The sequence below is a fragment of the Embiotoca jacksoni genome, unplaced genomic scaffold, assembly GCF_022577435.1.
Source record: "Embiotoca jacksoni isolate LCO1_2020_lvr unplaced genomic scaffold, fEmbJac1.0.p SCAF_41, whole genome shotgun sequence".
In the NCBI taxonomy this organism is placed as follows: Eukaryota; Metazoa; Chordata; class Actinopteri; family Embiotocidae; genus Embiotoca; species Embiotoca jacksoni.
The window spans coordinates 400,054-422,089 of record NW_027185394.1 but is presented as its reverse complement, the minus strand read 5'-3'; the positions used below and the strand labels follow the sequence as shown (position 1 = coordinate 422,089).

At 44.3% G+C, this 22,036-nt stretch overlaps 1 protein-coding gene across 1 annotated transcript; it reads right to left on the bottom strand.

Annotated features, from left to right (window-relative positions):
• Positions 1-1,062: 1,062 nt before the first annotated feature.
• Positions 1,063-20,826, bottom strand: LOC138209977 (phosphatidylinositol 4-kinase beta-like). Its single transcript, XM_069168837.1, is given in 15 exon segments — positions 1,063-7,680; positions 10,187-10,307; positions 10,458-10,590; positions 10,767-10,918; positions 11,004-11,117; positions 11,420-11,543; positions 11,635-11,739; positions 11,965-12,071; positions 12,151-12,402; positions 13,701-13,928; positions 14,163-14,594; positions 14,762-15,261; positions 15,551-15,756; positions 15,758-16,053; positions 20,614-20,826. Coding segments are annotated over 14 exon segments (2,937 nt in total). The 5' UTR covers positions 16,039-16,053; positions 20,614-20,826; the 3' UTR covers positions 1,063-7,498.
• Between the last annotated feature and the right edge of the window lie 1,210 nt (positions 20,827-22,036).

Sequence of the window (22,036 nt, the reverse complement as noted above, 5' to 3'; positions counted from 1 at the left end):
TAATAAGAGTTCATTATTTAAAAAACACAAAAACCTCAAAAATACAGTTCAAACAGAAAAACATCGTTAAGACTTTAAAAAAAAAAAATTCTGATTTAGTACTTTGATTTTTATGTCTTAAATTAGTATTTAATATATTCACAAAAAATGTTATTACTTCATATTTACACATTAAAATGATAAATTGTGTAACAGTTTATCATAATTTATACAAGGCTTAAAACATTTCTCTCATTTATATTTAAAAAGTGTTCTATAATTTAAAGAAAATGTTTTTGCTCAAGTACTGTTCAATAATTTATACTTGTATATATTAAATGTCCTTTAATTGAAAATATAATTTCAGCTCACGCATTTGATTTTGACCAAATACCAATTTAAATATCAGGACAAAAATGTCCTTCTATAGCAGGTCGTCCAAAGCAGCGGAGAACGTCCCAGTATCACGGGTACGGTGTTGTAGTACATTGTACCCGTGATACTGCGTTGTAGTACATTGTACCCGTGAATCGAACTCAGAACCTCCAGAGGTGACGGCGTCGACCACGGCACCATTATGATATGAAATATATAAGTTTTGGACATTATGTCTGTCCCGGTGTCTCTTCCGTCGTTTCCTCTGATTTCCATTGTTCTCCTTTCCGTCCGTCCCCGTGTTGGTTTCCATGTGTTTGGTGGGCGTGGCCTCTCCTCCTCCAAGCTCCTCCCTCTTCCTCTCCTCCAGCTGCACTCCACCGATCGCCTCCCGACGGTACTTCATCTCCGGTCCTTCGCTCCGTCTCCGTCAGGCGGTTCCGTCGGATCGGCCGGTTCCAGTTTGGACTCTCGTTCCTCGTCCGGTTCCGATCCGGTTCACCTTCATCTTCCAGCGTTCCTGTTTTTCCTGCCGAGACGAACTCAGCTGAAGTCCTGCGTCTGTCTGTCCAGACGTCCCGCCGGCCGTGATTCATGATTCCACTCAAACATTCTTTAACGTGTAAAAAGCAAAGTAACGTTGAATTTATAGAAAAGGCTTTTAAAAATCTGTCCACACACAAAAGGTCAAAACCACAACAGCCGCAGTCAGAAGCAGGTTTCAGGTTTATTGGATGAGTTGCCATGCGGTTAGTCAGGACGTCACAGACTGGACCGGGTTTTCTGTACATGATCGACAACTCCAGCAAACAAACAAACAAACAAACAAACAAAGAACACGCCGCTGATTGACAGCCGAATCCGAACGGGACAAAATAATGTGGACGTTTCTGCTGAGGAGGCAGATTCAGGATGTGAGGAGGAGGAGGAGGAGGAGGAGGAGGAAGAGGAGAAGGAGGAGGAAGAGGAGAAGGAGGAGGAAGAGGAGAAGGAGGAGGAGGGGGAAGAGGAAGAGGAGAAGGAGAAGGAGAAGAAGGAGAAGGAGGAGGAAGAGGAGAAGGAGGAGGAGGGGGAAGAGGAGGAGGAGAAGAAGGAGGAGGAAGAGAAGGAGGAGAAGGAGGAGGAGAAGAAAGAGGAGAAGGAGGAAGAGGAGGAGGAGGAGGAGAGACTGTTTCTTCATGCGACTCATTTTCAGATGAAATAAATCTTCAGTGATTTTCATCTTTTGTTTTCAACGTACGAAACGAACCGATGACAAAAAAAAAAGAGGCAAATTCTCAGTTCAGTTTTTCTGTCGGCAGAAACGAGCTTCATCGATAAGAAAATGATTCATTTACAAGATTTTGTGCGTCATAATTACAGAAAAAGAATTGCAGGTAACAGAATCTTTCTTGTAATTAAGTGCCGAGAATTTCTGAAAATATTTGAATTTTTTGTTTCATCGCAGCGAAAACCAGGAAATCATTCAATCTCAATTTTGCCAAATACTTCAGAGATTTATTCATTATTGGTCCTCCTCTTCACCCTGAAGCCTCCTCCTCCTCCTCCTCCTCCTGAGATGATGCTGTTTGTAAAATAGCTCAGAAGTGACGTAGAAGTGTTTTCATGTTTTTTTCTTCACACAGTGAAAGTAACGTTTTTCACGACGTTAGCATCGTCAGCATTTCTCCTCCGAAGCTTCGCGTCGTTCCGTTTGAAATGTTTTCAATAAAACAAAACTAAAAACGGCTGCTTCAGTGGATTTAGAGTTAAATGTTCGGTACGGACTAAAGTTAAATACAACAAGAAGGAATCCCTCACAAACAACAGAACCCTTCTGGTTCAGGATAAATGCACTTGAAGAGTTTTTCACATTGAGCTCGTTGTTCAGAACCGACGCAAGAAAAAAGGCAATGAAGGATTTGTATTGAGTCTCAGCGACGAGTTCCAACAGGCAGCGTTTTCCTCACCAGACTCCAGCCAGAAAAACAACCATTTTAGCAGCTGTCATTTTAGCTTCATTTTTTTTTTTAATACTTAACAAAGGAAATAAATATAATAAAGTGTTTTTACTTCTGGAACTTTAAATCAGCTTCAAATTGTAAAAAAAAAATTGGTCATCAATTATAAACGTTAATTATCAAATGTAATCTGAATTAGGAATAAATAAGGAGGGAGGAAACGTTCCCGTCCTGGAACTCGTCCCTGAAGCGGTCAAACATCGGATATAAAAGCACTTCGGAGGAACGCGGTCGGCCGCATCGACTCGTTTCAACCTTCTGTACATCTCAAAACACGCAGGTCATTTACATATTCACAAATAATAAAAAAGAAAGAACGTAAAAGAGTATTTGCTCTTTAAGTTGCTTCGTCTGGTAAACTTTAGTCGCAGCTGCGTGTTCAGCGGCAGGCTAACGGTTAGCACGAGGTCACGTGACGCTGCTGCTCCAATAGTGGTCAAAATACAAACAACAAACAACAACAAACATCGGCTTTATTTCAGCGACCCGCTTCACCAGTCTACAAATGAGGTCGTTATTGTTCGCTGATCGATTCTCCTGTCGCCGTTAACAACCAGCTGATGGACGGAAACATTAAACCCAGAAAACACAAACTCTAATTATGATTCACAAGATCACGAAATAAGAGTTCGTTACTCCGTCACCTGGAACACAAACGTAACGTTCTAACGTTACTCCGTCACCTGGAACACAAACGTAACGTTCTAACGTTACTCCGTCACCTGGAACACAAACGTAACGTTCTAACGTTACTCCGTCACCTGGAACACAAACGTAACGTTCTAACGTTACTCCGTCACCTGGAACACAAACGTAACGTTCTAACGTTACTCCGTCACCTGGAACACAAACTTAACGTTCTAACGTTACTCCGTCACCTGGAACACAAACGTAACGTTCTAACGTTACTCCGTCACCTGGAACACAAACGTAACGTTCTAACGTTACTCCGTCACCTGGAACACAAACGTAACGTTCCAACGTTACTCCGTCACCTGGAACACAAACGTAACGCTCTAACGTTACTCCGTCACCTGGAACACAAACGTAACGTTCTAACGTTACTCCGTCACCTGGAACACAAACTTAACGTTCTAACGTTACTCCGTCACCTGGAACACAAACGTAACGTTCTAACGTTACTCCGTCACCTGGAACACAAACGTAACGTTCTAACGTTACTCCGTCACCTGGAACACAAACTTAACGTTCTAACGTTACTCCGTCACCTGGAACACAAACGTAACGTTCTAACGTTACTCCGTCACCTGGAACACAAACGTAACGTTCTAACGTTACTCCGTCACCTGGAACACAAACGTAACGTTCTAACGTTACTCCGTCACCTGGAACACAAACGTAACGTTCTAACGTTACTCCGTCACCTGGAACACAAACGTAACGTTCTAACGTTACTCCGTCACCTGGAACACAAACGTAACGTTCTAACGTTACTCCGTCACCTGGAACACAAACGTAACGTTCTAACGTTACTCCGTCACCTGGAACACAAACGTAACGTTCCAACGTTACTCCGTCACCTGGAACACAAACGTAACGTTCTAACGTTACTCCGTCACCTGGAACACAAACGTAACGTTCTAACGTTACTCCGTCACCTGGAACACAAACTTAACGTTCTAACGTTACTCCGTCACCTGGAACACAAACGTAACGTTCTAACGTTACTCCGTCACCTGGAACACAAACTTAACGTTCTAACGTTACTCCGTCACCTGGAACACAAATTTAAATCACAACAAGCAGAAATGTGAAAAGCTAGCGAGAATCTTTAGCAGTCACTTTCACGCTAAACCAATTACAATGGAAGAATATTTATGAACTACGAACAATTCATGAAAATATACAATAAAATATTGTATTATTTCCAAAGGGATTTGTTTCTACTTTTTTTGTTGTTTTAAAAGACATTCAGTTGTTTTTACAGTTAAGCGACAAGCTAAAAACTGAATTAGCTCGCTAAAACTAGCTCAGGCTAGGTAATTAGCCCTCACCTTGGGTAGTTATTGGGTAGCTAACTAGTAACCACCTTCATTTTATATTTTAGAGACCATCTCCACTAATATTATTAAAAATGATCCAAAAAATGATGAAATAAAGCCGTGAATCTTTCAGAAAGTTATTCTGTTATTATGAAAGATGCTGTTTTACTAAAAATTCCAACACAGCCGTTAGTCATTAGCCATTAGCATTAGCATGACAACGACTCGGCAATAAGTCCACATTTCAGTAGTTATTTCGCTCCCTCGTAAAGTAACATCAGCTAAAAGTTCAGAGCTCCTCCATGAAAAAAAAAATCTCTTTAAGTAAAGCAGGAACTTATATTAACCGTTAGCATCATGCTAAAAGTTCAGATAGCAAAGTATGTTGTGTTATTTTGTGGAACATTAAGTTTTACCTTCAGCTCACTTGTCATTTTAATTTCAAATGTGAGCCGACGAGTCGAGTGATAAGAAGTAAATACGTCATTAATATGGGCAGATAGCACAGCAGTTAGCTAGCTGATGCTAAGTAGCTTGTTGGTAGTTACATTGTGGTCCCTCTACTGTAAAAACAATTGGAGTTAAAAAACGTCCCAAACGATAGCGGTGACGAGCTGAATTGTTACGTTTATACTTGTGTTTTAGAACTGCAGTTGTTTTCTATGACGGAGCTGGTACTTACTTACACGTTAGCAAGCTAGCTGGTCCAACATGTTGCTGTCGATTAGATTTGTTAGCTAGTTTACCAAAATAAAGTATTTGAAGTAGAGTGATATTCAAAGTACATGAAAAAAAACTTTGTTCAGGACTTCGTGTCCAACTTGGGACGCTGGAATAAAGCCGTGCGAAGTGTAACAGCGCCGTCGGGTTCCGTCACCGTCGGGTTCCGTCACCGTCGGGTTCCGTCATCGGTGCTGAAGTAGAAACAGGAACTTCAACGCCGACAACACGACTGAAGACGACAACGTTCGTTTTACTGGATCGTTATAAAACAAACAAACAAACATTCACATGTTCAGGAAACTGATCATCGTACTCTCATTCAGCCAATGAGCAGAGCCGCCTCTCCTGATTGGCTGGCGTTACTCACAGGAATGTATCTGGGGGGCGGGGCATCAGAGAGGAAGAATGTTGAGCGTTCATTAAAATACAAACAAAATAACGTAAATTGGGTTCAGAGCGATAAACAGCAAGCGGACGGGACGACCAGGTTCTTGCATAAGTCGCAATTGAATCGTTTCGTCACAGCTCGGCGGCCATTTTGGCTCAAAGTAGAAAGAAATCAGCTGTTACACGACTTCTGTGTCAATTCAACACTGTAGAGTTCTCGTTAGCGTCTTTAGCACGTAAACTGAGTGTTGACAGAAATGCAAACAAAAACAACAAAAAATCTGAAATTCAACTCTGTCGTAACAAACATTTTAAACCACACATCAAAGATACGTTGAAGTTATTTTCCCCAGACGAAGAAGCCATGAAAAAGTTTGTAGTTCGCATTTCTAAAAGTCATTAATAAGTTAAAACGTAAGAACATTTAGCGTGCAGCTGTTAGCACGTTAGCTCACAATACACGTTAAGGCGTTTATTAAAATCTCTGCTTTACGTGAAAAACAACTAAACACGAAAAACTGCTTACGTTAGCATGCTAACACTATTGTTAGCAACGACTGTTCAGCAAATTGTATAAAAAAAATCATCAAACTGGAATTACAGACGTGTGAAGAAACCGTCCAAATAAAACAAGTTAATTAGTTGGTCCATGATGAAAAAGTTTGTAATTATTAAAAAAATAAAGTTAGCAGACGAGCTAAAGCTAAGAAGGAGTCAGTCACTGATTTTAAAGGTTTTCCTGTCACAACATTTGACCTCATGGTGGCGCTAAAGAAATGAAAAACATTTTCACGATATCCTCAAACATAATTTTACTTTACTATAATTTGTACGAAGCTAAGAATCAGCTTTAACGATGAGCTCAGCGTCTGGTGAAAATAAACAATGAAATCAAACATGAATCTAAAACTGATGTCGGACTAAAAAAACAAAAAACAATATTTCAGCCTTTTTTCTTTTTTCTAAACCGTTTCGTTTTTCTCGGAACGTCCGGAGAACAAATCCGAAGAAAACAAAGTTCACGTTGTGCTTCTTTTTTTTTCCATTTGGTGTTTCTGTTCTTTAAGAACAACCACGTCCAGATAACGTCCTGCTGGTGTTTCACCGTCCGGTCGGGTCCGACGTCGTTCCAGCGTTGGTCTGGAACGACGTCGGACCCGAAGACGTCTTTTCAATCTCTAATAAAACATCATTTGAACGCGGGACACCGGCGATTCGGTTCACCGCTTTTTTTTGCAGTTAGCGTCGTTCTTCGGAAGAAAATACTGAATTCACCCAAAAGTATTTAATATTTGTAACCCCGTATTTTATAACTACGACTTTTGTCTCCCAGTAATGACGTACTGAATCTGGAGTTTTTTTGGTTTTTTTACTTTTCTTGTGAAAAACGACTAAAAAAATTTAAGCTGCGAGTGAAATCATTTTTAAATTACGCTGTTTTCTGGAATTTTAACCGAGTTGTCTCGTAATTAAAAAAAAAAAAAAAACTATTTTTTCGTGTCCTTTACTTTTCTGAACGTGAATTAATTTAATCCAAATTATTTTATTCTCCAAATCTGGAGTTTAGGAACAAAAGAATATTAGTTGGCATTAATTTGATGATTTTTTTTTTTTTGGTTCGTAAATAACTTTGTAAATTCTTATGTACTTACTGCGAGGGCGGGTCATGTGACCCCCACATGAAACAACCAATCACAGAGGAGGACCGAGCTGTTGTTTTGTGGTTCAGATTTTCAACTGTAAATTAAATCATTTGAGTCTCGGTCGAATCCTCTGGGCAGCAGTGACCTTTGACCTCATCCAGAAACCGAAGGATCCTTCCGACCGGCCGCTCGAGTTGAGTCCAGTAGAGTCCAGTAGAGTCCAGTAGAAGTCCAATAGAGTCCAGTAGAAGTCTGTTGGGTCTGAATTCAACATATCGGGCGGCAGCGCAGTAAACGTTTAGTGTTTTAGTTCAGAAGATCCGATCGGCGTCCAGAAGGAGCGGTGAGTCGGTCGATCCGGTCAGAGGGAGGCGGAGCCACGCCGCGGTCACATGATACCGTTGGTGACATATTGGAAGGAGTCGTAGAGTTTGGTGGTGATGGAGCGCATCGATCCGTCGACCAGCTGCTCCACCAGCAGCTGCAGCTGCTCCTCCGTCAGCGACATGTGGAAACGCTCCTTCAGCCCTCGGATGGTGCTGGAGCCGTGGAAGCAGGGCAGGTGGGAGCCTGAAACACGGAAGACGCGTTACCGCGGAAACCGGGACGGTCCGTATCGGGTACGAATTAATCAAACGAAACCGCGGTGAAGAAAATCCATCGGAAATCTTCAGGGGTTATTTAGAACAGGTATCAAAACACGTTATTAAAGCATCGTACGTAGAACGTGTTCCACACGTTATTAAAGCATCGTACGTAGAACGTGTTCCACGCGTTATTAAAGCGTCGTACGTAGAACATGTTCCAGGCGTTATTAAAACGTCGTACGTAGAACGTGTTCCAGGCGTTATTAAAGCGTCGTACGTAGAACATGTTCCAGGCGTTATTAAAACGTCGTACGTAGAACGTGTTCCAGGCGTTATTAAAGCATCGCACGTAGAACGTGTTCCACGCGTTATTAAAGCGTCGTACGTAGAACGTGTTCCAGGCGTTATTAAAGCGTCGTACGTAGAACGTGTTCCAGGCGTTATTAAAACGTCGTACGTAGAACGTGTTCCAGGCGTTATTAAAACGTCGCACGTAGAACGTGTTCCAGGCGTTATTAAAGCGTCGTACGTAGAACGTGTTCCAGGCGTTATTAAAACGTCGTACGTAGAACGTGTTCCAGGCGTTATTAAAGCATCGCACGTAGAACGTGTTCCACGCGTTATTAAAGCGTCGCACGTAGAACGTGTTCCAGGCGTTATTAAAACGTCGTACGTAGAACGTGTTCCAGGCGTTATTAAAACGTCGTACGTAGAACGTGTTCCAGGCGTTATTAAAACGTCGTACGTAGAACGTGTTCCAGGCGTTATTAAAGCGTCGTACGTAGAACGTGTTCCAGGCGTTATTAAAGCGTCGTACGTAGAACGTGTTCCAGGCGTTATTAAAGCGTCGTACGTAGAACATGTTCCAGGCGTTATTAAAACGTCGTACGTAGAACGTGTTCCAGGCGTTATTAAAGCATCGCACGTAGAACGTGTTCCACGCGTTATTAAAGCGTCGTACGTAGAACGTGTTCCAGGCGTTATTAAAGCGTCGTACGTAGAACGTGTTCCAGGCGTTATTAAAACGTCGTACGTAGAACGTGTTCCAGGCGTTATTAAAACGTCGCACGTAGAACGTGTTCCAGGCGTTATTAAAGCGTCGTACGTAGAACGTGTTCCAGGCGTTATTAAAACGTCGTACGTAGAACGTGTTCCAGGCGTTATTAAAGCATCGCACGTAGAACGTGTTCCACGCGTTATTAAAGCGTCGCACGTAGAACGTGTTCCAGGCGTTATTAAAACGTCGTACGTAGAACGTGTTCCAGGCGTTATTAAAACGTCGTACGTAGAACGTGTTCCAGGCGTTATTAAAACGTCGTACGTAGAACGTGTTCCAGGCGTTATTAAAGCGTCGTACGTAGAACGTGTTCCAGGCGTTATTAAAACGTCGTACGTAGAACGTGTTCCAGGCGTTATTAAAACGTCGTACGTAGAACATGTTCCAGGCGTTATTAAAACGTCGTACGTAGAACGTGTTCCAGGCGTTATTAAAACGTCGTACGTAGAACGTGTTCCAGGCGTTATTAAAACGTCGTACGTAGAACGTGTTCCAGGCGTTATTAAAGCGTCGTACGTAGAACGTGTTCCAGGCGTTATTAAAGCGTCGTACGTAGAACGTGTTCCAGGCGTTATTAAAACGTCGTACGTAGAACGTGTTCCAGGCGTTATTAAAACGTCGCACGTAGAACGTGTTCCAGGCGTTATTAAAGCGTCGTACGTAGAACGTGTTCCAGGCGTTATTAAAACGTCGTACGTAGAACGTGTTCCAGGCGTTATTAAAGCATCGCACGTAGAACGTGTTCCACGCGTTATTAAAGCGTCGCACGTAGAACGTGTTCCAGGCGTTATTAAAACATCGTACGTAGAACGTGTTCCAGGCGTTATTAAAACGTCGTACGTAGAACGTGTTCCAGGCGTTATTAAAACGTCGTACGTAGAACGTGTTCCAGGCGTTATTAAAGCGTCGTACGTAGAACGTGTTCCAGGCGTTATTAAAACGTCGTACGTAGAACGTGTTCCAGGCGTTATTAAAACGTCGTACGTAGAACATGTTCCAGGCGTTATTAAAACGTCGTACGTAGAATGTGTTCCAGGCGTTATTAAAACGTCGTACGTAGAACATGTTCCAGGCGTTATTAAAACGTCGTACGTAGAACGTGTTCCACGCGTTATTAAAACGTCGTACGTAGAACTTGTTCCACGCGTTATTAAAGCATCGTACGTAGAACGTGTTCCAGGCATTATTAAAACGTCGTACGTAGAACATGTTCCACGCATTATTAAAACGTCGTACGTAGAACGTGTTCCACGCGTTATTAAAGCGTCGTACGTAGAACGTGTTCCACGCGTTATTAAAGCGTCGTACGTAGAACGTGTTCCACGCGTTATTAAAACGTCGTACGTAGAACATGTTCTAAGCGTGTTATCAAAACGTCGTATGTAGAACGTGTTCTAAGCGTGTTTTTAAAACGTGGTATGTAGCGTGTTACCTTGCTGCATGATCTCGACGATCTGCAGAACCTTCTCCATGTGCTTGCGGGCTGCGATGAGACCCTGCAGCATCAACATCTTGTAGTAGATGAACATGTCTCCGTCCAAACCGCCCATCACCTGAAACACACGTGATCAAACCTCTATTCGGTGGAACTGCCCCTTTAAAGCAGCTCCTGCCTGCAGTGCATCATGGGTAATCAGACCAACATCACTGGACCACTGTGACACTGAAGGAAACTTAAAATCAGACAGATTATATTTACTCACGTCAACGAACTCCGACGTGAGTTTGAAGGCGGACGTCTCGAAGCCGAGGTTTCGAGGAGAGCTGGAGAGGATGAAGCCGAAGTCGATGTGGATGATGTGTCCTTCAGAGTCCAGCAGGATGTTCCCGTTGTGTCTGCAGGGACGCAGGGCGACCGTTAGCCTAGCTTAGCATTAAAGACTGACGTAAGAGGACTGTTAGCCTAGCTTAGCACCTGCAGCAGGTGGTGTCTCCCGTCTCTGACGTGGTGTCTCACCTGTCACACCTGTCTCTGCCACGGTGTCTCACCTGTTTCTGACCTGGTGTCTCACCTGTCTTTGACCTGCAGCAGGTAGCAGATGAGACTGTATCCGGCGCAGCTCTGGACGAAGTTCCTCTGAGCGGTGAGGAAGGCCTCGGTGGTGAAGCTGCCGTGTTCCTGCAGGAAGTAGTCGAGCAGCGACAGCTGACTCTGTTTCCTCACCTGGAAACAAACTAGACTTCAGAGTCCCGCGAACACGAACCGCTGTCACGTTTAAAAAGCAACATCCCAGAATGCACTGCGGTACCTGGTGCAGGGAGACGGCGTTGAGGACGGGCTCGATCATGCCGCTGTCCGATGACATCACCAGGATCTTGTAGGGTTTGATCCACAGAGGAACTCGCTCCTGCTGCCAGATGGACTGAAACGGACGGAGCGGCAGATCGTCGCTAAACAAACGCTTCATTTACCGTTTCTTTTTATTTACAACTTCTGTTTTCTTCACGTTGGATTTTTAATTTTTTTTTTATATTATTAAATATTATAATATATTTTATTTATTTGAAAAACATCTTCAGCTGCAGTTTCGTCCAATCAGGTTTCAGCTGAATGAAAAAACAGTTTTGAATTATGTTAAATAAACGGAATGTGGAGCGGCTCTCTGAGGTCGCCCCCGGTGACGGTCGCCCCCGGTGACGGTCTCCTCCGAGGGGCGTGTCTCACCTGCAGCTGCCGGAGCACCTGATAGGCCAGCAGCTCCTGCCTCAGGTCGTCTCCGCACTTCACGATGACGGACAGCAGCCTCCAGTTGGGCAGGTGGCCGTACGGAGACACCTCCCTGATCCGCCTGACCACAAACAAAACACATAACGGTGTTACCGTGGCGGGGGGGGGGGGGGGGGGGCATGACTGTCCTCCGCTCGCCCTCGCGGACCCACCTGACTTTCTCCTCCCACGGTTCTTTGAGGGCGACAGCTGACGGGTCCTCGGGGTCCCTCCGGAACGTGGTGGGGGTGTGGGCGAGGTTCTCCGACAGACGGCGCCTGAAACGGCATCGATACATAGGTCAGAGGTCAATAGGTCAGAGGTCGTGTATGGAGGTTTCAGATGGACAAAAAGAGTTCTAGTTCAACTGAAGTTGCATGAAACGATGTTTTTGTCCGGTTGTTCTCGTTTCTTTCAACGTCCGACCCTCTTGGAGCTGTTTTCGGTCCTGAGAGGGGAAACACGTGGCTCCCGTGCAGCTCAGCGGCCCGCCGTGGTTTTACCTGATGTCCCCGGCAGCGATGAACACTGGCTCCTTGCTCTCCAGACTGGTGATGCTGTCGACTGAAAACTGGCTGATGTTGTCGCTGCTGCTCGTCTGAGCCTCCGCCTGCAACACACACACACGGGCTGGTTTTCATCCCTCATGAGGACACCCGATGGCCACGTCTATGGACAAATGGACGAACCTCCACCTGCAGCTGTCCAATGTCGTCGGTGGCCCACGCCTCGTCATCGTTGTCGTAGTTTGGGACGGTGGAGAAACTTCCCGCTCGGTGCTCTGATGTCATACCGCCACCGCTAGCATTAGCAGTGGCGCCGCAGTCCAGGTTCTCTGCAGAGCGAGCCGAGCGGATCCTCGTCTCCGGGATCCGGACCGGAACCGGAGACGTCTCAAAGCTGTCGCACTCCAACACCTCCACATAGATGATGTACGGAGCCTGGGAGGTGGACGGGGGGTTTAAAGTGTTGTTTACAGTGTTGTTATTTAGTGTTGTTTATCATGTTGTTTACAGTGTTGTTGTTTACAGTGTTGTTTATCATGTTTATCATGTTGTTTACAGTGTTGTTTATCATGTTGTTTACCATGTTGTTTACAGTGTTGTTTATCATGTTGTTTACAGTGTTGTTATTTAGTGTTGTTTATCATGTTGTTTACAGTGTTTGTTATTTAGTGTTGTTTATCATGTTGTTTACGGTGTTGTTGTTTACAGTGTTGTTTACAGTGTTGTTTAGTGTTGTTGTTTACAGTGTTGTTTATCATGTTGTTTACAGTGTTGTTTATCATGTTGTTTACAGTGTTATTTACCGTGTTGTTTACAGTGTTGTTTATCATGTTGTTTACAGTGTTGTTATTTAGTGTTGTTTATCATGTTGTTTACAGTGTTGTTATTTAGTGTTGTTTATCATGTTGTTTACGGTGTTGTTGTTTACAGTGTTTATCATGTTTATCATGTTGTTTAGTGTTGTTTATCATGTTGTTTAGTGTTGTTTACCATGTTGTTTACAGTGTTATTTACCGTGTTGTTTACAGTGTTGTTGTTTACAGTGTTGTTTATCATGTTTACAGTGTTGTTGTTTACAGTGTTGTTTATCATGTTTACAGTGTTGTTGTTTACAGTGTTGTTTATCATGTTGTTTACATTGTTGTTTATCATATTTACAGTGTTGTTTATCATGCTGTTTATCATGTTGTTTACAGTGTTGTTTATCATGTTTACAGTGTTGTTTATCATGTTGTTCACTGTTGTTTACAGTGTTGTTTATCATGTTTACAGTGTTGTTGTTTAGTGTTGTTTATCATGTTTACAGTGTTGTTTACAGTGTTGTTTATCATGTTGTTTACAGTGTTGTTTATCATGTTGTTTACAGTGTTGTTTACAGTGTTGTTTATCATGTTTAGTGTTTATCATGTTTACAGTGTTGTTTATCATGTTGTTTAGTGTTGTTTATCATGTTGTTTACAGTGTTGTTGTTTACAGTGTTGTTTATGTTGCTTAAAGTGTTGTTTATCATGTTTACAGTGTTGTTTATCATGTTTACAGTGTTGTTTATCATGTTTACAGTGTTGTTTACAGTGTTGTTGTTTTCAATGTTGTTGTTTACAGTGCTGTTTATCATGTTTAAAGTGTTATGTTGTTTAAAGTGTTATGTTGTTTATCATGTTTACAGTGTTGTTTATCATGTTGTTTACAGTGTTGTTGTTTTCAGTGTTGTTGTTTACAGTGTTGTTTATCACCTTGTCCTTGGAGTTCAGCACCACGGCCTGGGTGTGGGGGACCCTGCAGACGTGGTGCTGCCTCTCGGCGGTCGGCAGCCAGACGCGCGCCGGCAGCTTGTGGTTGAGCAGCGACAGCTCTGAGATCAGCCGCTGTGTCTTCTGCTCTTTGGTGGGCAGCGTGGCCAGACGCTTCCCGATGCCCAGCAGAGACTTCACCAGCTCCCTCTGAGGGCGGAGACGCTCCGGCTGCCGGGACACCGACACAAACAACAACAACAACAACAACAACATTAGGAGCGACTTCAGGCTCTCTGGACGTGCACCAAACCTCATTGAAAAAACGGGCCATTTAGTGGAGAGTGTGAGCTGCTGTTCAGCCTTCAGTCAGTCAGTGTGGACGTAAACCATTCGGATCAGAACCGGACACTCTGACGGGTTGGACCCCCCCCTGATGTGTGACGAGCATGCGGCGCTCCTCACCTCCTCGTGGACCGCCTCCACCTTCGGGTTGCTCCCGGTCCGTCGGAGCCCGGCGCCGGGCCCGCCGCTCGCCGTGGTGGCGTCGGACTTGGATCTCTGGTGGGTCCTCCTGGACGGAGACACGAACACCTCCGCCTCCCCCGGGGCGGCGCCGTCCACGGAGGAGGGGGAGGGGGAGGGCTCCACGTTGCTGCTGTTGTGGCGGCGGTGGCAGCGGGGGTGGGCCGGAGAGGACAGCGGGCTGTCGGACGCCGACGCCGAGACCGAGCGAGGAGCGTCAGACGGAGGCTTCAGCTCGTCAGACAGGATGAGCTTCCTCAGCTTGGCGCCTCTGGAGTGACGCTGGGTGGAGATGTGCATGTCGGAGGAGTAGGCGCCGAGCAGCCAGGCCGACAGCAGGGAGAAGGTGATGCTGCCGCGGCAACGGTGGATCTGACAGGAGATCAACAAACATCATATCAGACAAACATCTGTAAATTTATGGAGCATCTGTAATTTATAGCTACCGATAGCCTGCCTATGAGGCGTTTAGGAAACATCTGTAATTTACAGCGTCTACCGATACACGTGCTTCCGGACCGGCCGTGCTGCGGACTCACCAGGTAGGGTCGGATGGCGTCGCCCACCTCCGTGTCCATGTGCACATACATGTTGAGCAGCTGCGGCAGGTAGAAGTCGGCCTCGCTATCGGGGAAGCTGAAGAGGCGGTTCCCGATGTACGCCTGCACCCCCGGCTCCTTCGACTTGTACAGGTAGGAGATCGCCATGGAAACGTCGAACAGCTTGGACTCGAACAGGCGCAGCAGCCAGGACTGCTTGGACGACGAGGACGACGAGGAGGGCGAGGAAGACTCCGGCCGGGCCGAGGGAGGCGGGGCCTGCTGGGAGGTCCCGCCCTCTCTCTGTCCTTCGTCCTCGTCCTCCTCCTGGATGGAGCTGGAGTCTGCGTTGATGAGCCACTGGGGACTGCAGCGCTCCGTCACCTCCACCTGCTGCTGCTGTTGTTGTTGTTGTTCGTCCTGCTGCTGCTTGTTGTCCAGCAGCTTGACTTTGAGAAGAACTTCCTGGCACGCCTTCAGTGCCACCTCCGGGTCGATCACTGGAGACAGAGGTGAAAGAGGTCAGCAACAAAACCACGACGAGTCCTGGACCCTACGGACCTGGACCCTACGGACCTGGACCCTACAGACCTGGACCCTACGGACCTGGATCATGGGGTTCTGGACCCAGTGAGTTCTGGACTAATGTAATCCAACCAAAGTAGTTCTAGAACCGTCTGGACCCAAAGGAAGGACCACCAGAACCACATCAGGAGCTAAACCAGAACTACCAAACAAATACATGAAGATATCCCGGCGGTTGCCATGGTGACAGTCCGTCCCGGTTACCTTGGTCCGTCCCCAGGTCCATCTCCATGGCGTCCTCCGAGATGACGTCGAGCGGCGGGCTCGGTCCTCGCGGGTCGCCGCCACTCGACGTGCCACTGCTGCCGATGCCTTCGCTGGCGCTGCTGCCGAGGCTGCCGGTGCTGCCGATGCTGCCGCTGGGGGAGGAGCTCCGGGGGCTGGCGCTGGGCGAGGACGGCTGCTCGCTGCGGGGGGGGCGGGGGCAGCTGCAGCTGAGGCCGAGGGTGGTGATGATGATGATGATGATGATGATGGTGGTGGTGGTGGTGGGTGGGGCAGTCTGAGGAGCTCTCAGAGCAGGAGGAGGAGGACGAAGACGAGGAGGACGAGGAGGCACTGGAGGGGGAGGAGGGGCAGGAGAAGGTGGTGGGGGAGGAGGAGGAGGCCAGTGGAGGGGGCGGGGCAGAGTGGGAGGGGCTGTGGTGGAGCGGCCGCAGAGCCAGGGACAAGGAGACCTCAGCGTCAGCCATGTTGGAAGAGCAAGCCTGCAGAGAAAAGAAGAAAAAAAGAAAGAAAGAAAGTGAACCAATCAGCTGCATCAACGAGGGACTGAAGAGCCAATCAGGAGAGAGGAGCACCACAGGAAGGAGGTGATCGATCCTCATCCTCACCATCATCATCATTATCATCATCACTATCATCATCACTATCATCATCACCATCATCGAGGCATCCTGTTTCTATTTTTATTTCTCTCAGCTCCATGGTTCCTCCAGCCTACTGATACTCACCTTGTTTCCATGACGATGCCTTTTATAAAACGGTTCTGTCTCCATGACGACGCCTTTTATAAAACGGTTCTGTCTCCATGACGACGCCTTTTATAAAACGGTTCTATCTCCATGACGACGCCTTTTACAAAACGATTCCATTTCTACGGTGATGCTTTTAATAAAACGGTTCTGTTTCCACGAAGATACCATAAATGAAAGGTTCTGTTGCCATGACGATACCTTTATAAAAAACGGTTCCGTTTCTACGGTGATGCCTTTAAATAAAAAGCTCCTGTTTCCTGTTTTCACACACACACACACACACACACACACACACACACACACACAGTCTCTCTCGCTGAACTGTTCAACTGTAAACTCAGTGATTGAATGACTGATTGATGATGATGATGATGATGATGATGATGATGAAGGCGTGATGTCGTGCAGCGTTTTATCAGGTCGGCTGTAACCACGGTAACCAGCTGTAATCCTAGCGGTCGTACGGACAAATTCATCTGGAGGTTTCGGGGATGCCGACGTGAACGACGGGCAGCGAATGCAGCATCCTCACAGCCTGACGGAGGAGGACGGAGAGTGAGGTCATCAGAGGAGACGGGCGTCATGACGACCAGCAGGTGAGTCTTCACCTTCATCAAAAACTACACAAACACTAATAAAACAATTTCTACAACCATGTTTCTAAAACAAAGTTGGGACATTGTTTAAAATGTAAATAAAAACAGAATGTGATGATTTTTAAATCATGTAAACTCATAATTAATTAAAAACGGACTGAAGACAACAAATCAAATGTAGAAACTATGAAAAAATATCTGCTCATTTTGAATTTGATGGCAGCAACATGTCTCTAAAAAAGTTGTGACAGGATCAACAAAAGATTAAAAAAAAAAACACCTGGTGGAACATCTGACAACTAATCAGGTTACCATGGCAACAGATCAGTAACATGATTGGGTACAAAAAGATGATTTCAGAGAGACAGAGTCTCAGCAGTGAAGATGGGGAGAGGTTCACCACTCTGAAAGACTGTGTTGGAAAATAGTTCAACAATCTAAGAATAATGTTCCTCAACGTAAAACTACAAAGAATTAGTGGATTTCATCGTCTACGGTTCATAATATCATTAAAAGATTCAGAGAATCTGGAGAAATCTCTGAACACAAGGGACAAGGCTGGAAACCAATATTGGATGGTGGTGATCTTCAGGCCCTCAGGCAGCACTGCATTAAAAACACACTATTCTGGAGTGGAAATCACTGCATGGGCTCAGGAACACTTGTGAAAACCATCGTCTGTGAACACAGTTCATCGCTGCGTCCACAAATGATGTTAAAACTCTCCAAAGAAGAAACCAGATAGAAACATGATCCAGAAACACCGCAGAGGAGAGGGACCATCCAGCTTGTTATCAGCTCAGTTCTAAAGCCAGCATCTGTGATGGTACAGGATGCATTAGTGCACATGGCATGGGTAGCTTGAACATCTGGAAGGAAGCATTAATGCTGAATGATATATCAGGCCAGAATGGGACCACATTTCACTTTCAAAACTCCAGAAACTGGTCTCCTCGGTTCCCCAACGTTTCCAGAGTGTTGTTAAAAGAAGAGGTGATGCAGCTCAGTGGTGAACATGATCCTAAAACAACTTTATAGAGACGTGTTGCTGACATCAAATTCACAATGAGAAAATATACAGTGGGGCAAAAAAGTATTTAGTCAGCCACCAATTGTGCAAGTTCTCCCACTTAAAAAGATGAGAGACGTCTGTAATTTTCATCATAGGTACACTTCAACTATGAGAGACAGAATGAGAAAAAAAATTCCTGAAAATCACATTGTCTGATTTTTAAATAATATATTTGCAAATTATGGTGGAAAATAAGTATTTGGTCAATAACAAAAGTTCATCTCAATACTTTGTTATATACCCTTTGTTGGCAATGACAGAGGTCAAACGTTTTCTGTAAGTCTTCACAAGCTTTTCACACCCTGTTGCTGGTATTTTGGCCCATTCCTCCATGCAGATCTCCTCTAGAGCAGTGATGTTTTGGGGCTGTCGCTGGGCAACACGGACTTTCAACTCCCTCCACAGATTTTCTATGGGGTTGAGATCTGGAGACTGGCTCGGCCACTCCAGGACCTTGAAATGCTTCTTACGAAGCCACTCCTTCGTTGCCTGGCGGTGTGTTTGGGATCATTGTCATGCTGAAAGACCCAGCCACGTTTCATCTTCAATGCCCTTGCTGATGGAAGGAGGTTTTCACTCAAAATCTCACGATACATGGCCCCATTCATTCTTTCCTTTACACGGATCAGTCGTCCTGGTCCCCTTGCAGAAAAACAGCCCCAAAGCATGATGTTTCCACCCCCATGCTTCACACTAGGTATGGTGTTCTTTGGATGCAACTCGGCATTCTTTCTCCTCCAAACACGGCGAGTTGAGTTTTTACCAAAAAGTTCTATTTTGGTTTCATCTGACCATATGACATTCTCCCAATCCTCTTCTGGATCATCCAAATGCTCTCGAGCAAACTTCAGACGGGCCTGGACATGTACTGGCTGAAGCAGGGGGACACGTCTGGCACTGCAGGATTTGAGTCCCTGGCGGCGTAGTGTGTTACTGATGGTAGCCTTTGTTACTTTGGTCCCAGCTCTCTGCAGGTCATTCACCAGATCCCCCCGTGTGGTTCTGGGATTTTTGTTCACCGTTCTTGTGATCATTTTGGCCCCACGGGGTGAGATCTTGCGTGGAGCCCCAGATCGAGGGAGATTATCAGTGGTCTTGTACGTCTTCCATTTTCTAATAATTGCTCCCACAGTTGATTTCTTCACACCAAGCTGCTTACCTATTGCAGATTCAGTCTTCCCAGCCTGGTGCAGGTCTACAATTTTGTTTCTGGTGTCCTTTGACAGCTCTTTGGTCTTGGCCATAGTGGAGTTTGGAGTGTGACTGTTTGAGGTTGTGGACAAGTGTCTTTTATACTGATAACAAGTTCAAACAGGTGCCATTAATACAGGTAACTAGTGGAGGACAGAGGAGCCTCTTAAAGAAGAAGTTACAGGTCTGTGAGAGCCAGAAATCTTGCTTGTTTGTAGGTGACCAAATACTTATTTTACTGAGGAATTTACCAATTAATTCATTAAAAATCCTACAATGTGATTTCCTGGATTCTTTCCCCCCATTCTGTCTCTCATAGTTGAAGTGTACCGATGATGAAAATTACAGGCGTCTCTCATCTTTTTAAGTGGGAGAACTTGCACAATTGGTGGCTGACTAAATACTTTTTTGCCCCACTGTATTTGATATAAAACAATAAAATGTCTCAGATTCAACATCTGATTTGTTGTCTTTGGTCTGTTTTGAATTAATAATGAGTTTACAGGATTTAAAGATCATCGCATTTTGTTTATATTTACATTTTACACAGCATCTACTTCTTTGGAAACAGAGTTGTAATTTAATTAACGTTTTTTTTACTTCACGTTCTGTAAAAAAAAGTTTATATGAACACAGATACACATCTGAGAGGTCAATATCTCTGAGAGGTTGACATCTCTGAGGTCGAAGGTCGATATCTGAGGTTGACATCTGAGGTCGAGCATCGATATCTGAGGTCGATATCTCTGAGGTCGAAGGTCGATATCTCTGAGGTCGAAGGTCGATATCTCTTGAGGTCGATATCTCTGAGAGGTCGATAGAGCTATTGGAGAGGAGTTGTAGATATTGTAAATATATTGTAAATATATTGTAGAGATACTGTAAAGATATTGTAAATATATTGTAGAGATACTGTAAAGATATTGTAAAGATATTGTTGAGATATTGTAAAGATATTGTAAAGATATTGTTGAGATATTGTAGAGATATTATGGAGACATCGTGGAGATACTGTGAAGGTATTGTGGAGATATTGTTGAGATATTGTGGAGATAACAAAAAATAAACCGATTAGTTTCTCTGTTCTGGACATAATGAGAGTTAATGATGAGATATTTGAAATGTCGGAGTTATAGAAGATATTACAGTTAAATGATAAAGATAATACACAGAGTACAGAGCCAAGGCCTGAAGAGGAGGAGGAGGAGGAGGAGGGCCGCTCCCTCCGGATGAAAACAAACCGGAGGGAGGAGGAGGAGAGCCGGGCTGCAACAGGGCCGCAGGCCGGGGATTTAACACCGGAACAGCCGGACAGCACCCGGGCCGACGGCTAACGGCTAACAGTTAGCTTACAAACACAAACAGAGCGAAGAAGAAAAACAACAAAAAGTGAAAAAAGGAAAAGCAGCGAAGAAGAAGGAGGCGACGTACCCGGGTACCGGAGCGCCTTCAGTCCGCTGGGAAAGCTCCGACACTCGGCCGTTAGTCCGGTTTTCGTCCCGGGGGGGTCCGGGTCGAGTCCAGCTCTTTAGTCCAGGTCTGGGTCCGGGTCCGGGTTTTCAGGCTCGTAAACGGTCCATCTGGTCCGGGATCTGTGGCCTGGCTCGCCTCGACTCTGCCTGCTTTAAAGCAGCAGTGACGCAACATCCGTCAAGAGACCCGCAGTCGGAAACGTCTGGAACTTCCGGCACGGGTTTACACAATAAAAGCACACATAAACAACGTGATGAATCTGGAAACATTTGCCTTAAAAACACGAAATTTTTCAATGTCAGACAATTTTTTTTTTGTTTTAATGAAGGAGAGTTAATTTATTTGAAATACATATAAACCAAACACGATGTGGATGTTCAGAAATATGTAGGCCTACATAGATTTGACCTCTGACCTCTTTATTTATTCATTTTTAAATTTATTTTAGTGTTGTTGCTGCTGTTCTCTTTTTATTTTCTTGATTCTTCTGACTTGTATACAAAATAAATATAGTAGGTCACTCTTCTTCTCTTATAACACTGTTCTTGCTGAATTTACCAAATGGTGGTAAATATGCTAGATTTTGTTGTTATAAGAAAGTTTATTTTAAAAAAACAACATCCATAACTTTAATTAAAACTACTATGAATTTAAGTAATTTTTTGATGCGTGACAGTTCTGTTCATTTTTCATTGTGGCAAAATTCAGTAAATTTGTTTGTAATATTTATTATTTTCCTCTTTTTACTTGTACTGAATGTTATTAAGTGTCTGGATGTTTGTCATTTGTTTGACATAATTTGTAATATTGTATTTCTGATCATCTAATTCTAGTTTATTTGTAAATTATTACAATAATTACCAATAAAGTTGAGTTAAAATATAGACAAAAACTGTTTTAAACCTCGAAACAACTTTAAACAAGTCCTTTTCTTTTTGTTATTTATGTTTAAGAATAAATATGAAAACTGTTGTGAAGAAAAGGGAGAAATGATTAAAGACTGAAATCTGATCAGTTTATTGAACTGCTGACCGACAGAATATTTATCTGAGAATATTTTCACTGAGATTTTTTTTTAATGGTTAATTAAACATTAAAAAAAAAAAATCTGATCGTTTATTATGAAATAAATCTTAAAACGCTGTGATGGGAATTTATTCACTGGATTAACTTCATTATTCAAACTAATGATCAGCAGATTAATTATTGTGTGTGCAGTCTTGAAGCTTTTATTTTGAAGTCCGGCTGGTGTCAGTTCCGGTTGTACTGTGGTTAACTTGACAGCAGCAGCTGGTTCTGGTTCTGTTTCCGTTTAAAACATCCGTCTTCCTCCTCCTCAACTCTTCATCAACTTTTAATCAACACGCTAAAGAACTTTTCA